At 35.4% G+C, this 1,257-nt stretch overlaps 1 protein-coding gene across 1 annotated transcript in view; it reads left to right on the top strand.

The window, feature by feature from the left end:
• Positions 1 to 538: 538 nt before the first annotated feature.
• Positions 539 to 1,257, top strand: part of LOC123009839 (SH3 domain-containing protein C23A1.17-like) — a 1,862-nt gene continuing 1,143 nt past the window's right edge. The window contains exons 1-2 of the mRNA XM_044406383.1: positions 539 to 699; positions 765 to 1,241. Of these exons, the coding sequence (XP_044262318.1) occupies positions 654 to 699; positions 765 to 1,241 (523 nt within the window). The 5' untranslated portion in view covers positions 539 to 653. The remainder of the gene's footprint in view (positions 700 to 764; positions 1,242 to 1,257) is intronic.

The raw sequence follows: 1,257 nt of genomic DNA, 5'->3' as shown, positions 1-1,257 counted from the left end.
TTTTCCAACAAAAACGTGCAAAATTTAAACCCCCATAACTTCGAAATCTTTATAGATAGAATTTTTTTAACATTTTTTCTATGTTCCTGGTATCTTACCTTATACGGCATTATTCTCCAAGGCACGAGTTCTGGCGCACCCTGTATTTGGCGTTTAAAATGAAAGAGAAAACACAATTGTTAAGAAACAGTCTAATAAGTTTTTTCTATATGAAATAATGTAGTTTATTCTTTTTATCATACATCAAAAAACGTTAGTGATTTTGCCAACAATTATGTGGTATAATATTCGTGCTTGAAAAACTCAATGGTCATTTTTGATTTCTTTATTAGTAAATTACTTCCAAAGTCCACCACGTGCAAAATAAGTTTTATTGTTTATTAATTTTTCCTTAATGGAAATCATAGATATCTGTAATTTTAATCTATAAAATATAGATTAAAAAATATAGTGCTGCTGTAAAGGGTTTAACTTTATATTATTTGGCCAATTGATCAACTACCATAAAACACAAAAAAATCATTTAGTGATATTATGTTATCAGCAAAAGCTGTAATTAAAATCATCAACGTTTTCCGGTCAACCGTAAAATTTTTCGTATAAAAACCGAATTCAAACCTCCACAAATCATCAGTTCAAGTTTTGACATCAAGATGAAGTCAATAGTGATCTTAACCGTTATCGCAGTTTTGCTGCCAGGTAAGAGAAATACTACAAATAGTTCAACATGATTGTGGAAATTACACATAATTTTAATTTTGCAGCATTGCAATCGCGATCCTTGGTACGACCATCTCCAATTAGACCTAGAGTAAAACCAGTTCCAATTCCTGAAGTCGAAAGTCCAGAAATTGAAATTAATCCAGTACCCATTATACCAGGTGTAAAACCCGTCCCACTTCCAGAAGCAGAAACACCAGAAATCGAAGTTAATCCTGTACCTATTGTACCAGGAGTCAAACCTGTCCCACTTCCAGAAGTAGAGACTCCCGAAATTGAAGTCAATCCTGTACCTATTGTACCAGGAGTCAAACCTGTGCCACTTCCAGAAGTAGAGACTCCAGAAATGGAAGTAAACCCTGTGCCAATTGTACCCGGAGTAAAACCCGTACCACTTCCTGAAGTCGAAACCCCAGAATTAGAAGTCGTCCCTGTACCAATTGTTCCTGGGGTAAAACCTGTACCACTCCCTGACGTTGATACTCCAGAAATGGAAATCAAACCAGTACCAGTTGTACCAGGCGTAAAACCCCTTCC

Source organism: Tribolium madens, unplaced genomic scaffold (genome assembly GCF_015345945.1).
Source record: "Tribolium madens isolate multiple individuals breed KSU strain unplaced genomic scaffold, Tmad_KSU_1.1 Scaffold_7;HRSCAF=85;Tcas5.2_LG10, whole genome shotgun sequence".
Lineage (NCBI taxonomy): Eukaryota > Metazoa > Arthropoda > Insecta > Coleoptera > Tenebrionidae > Tribolium > Tribolium madens.
This window is presented reverse-complemented; position numbering and strand designations above follow the sequence as displayed.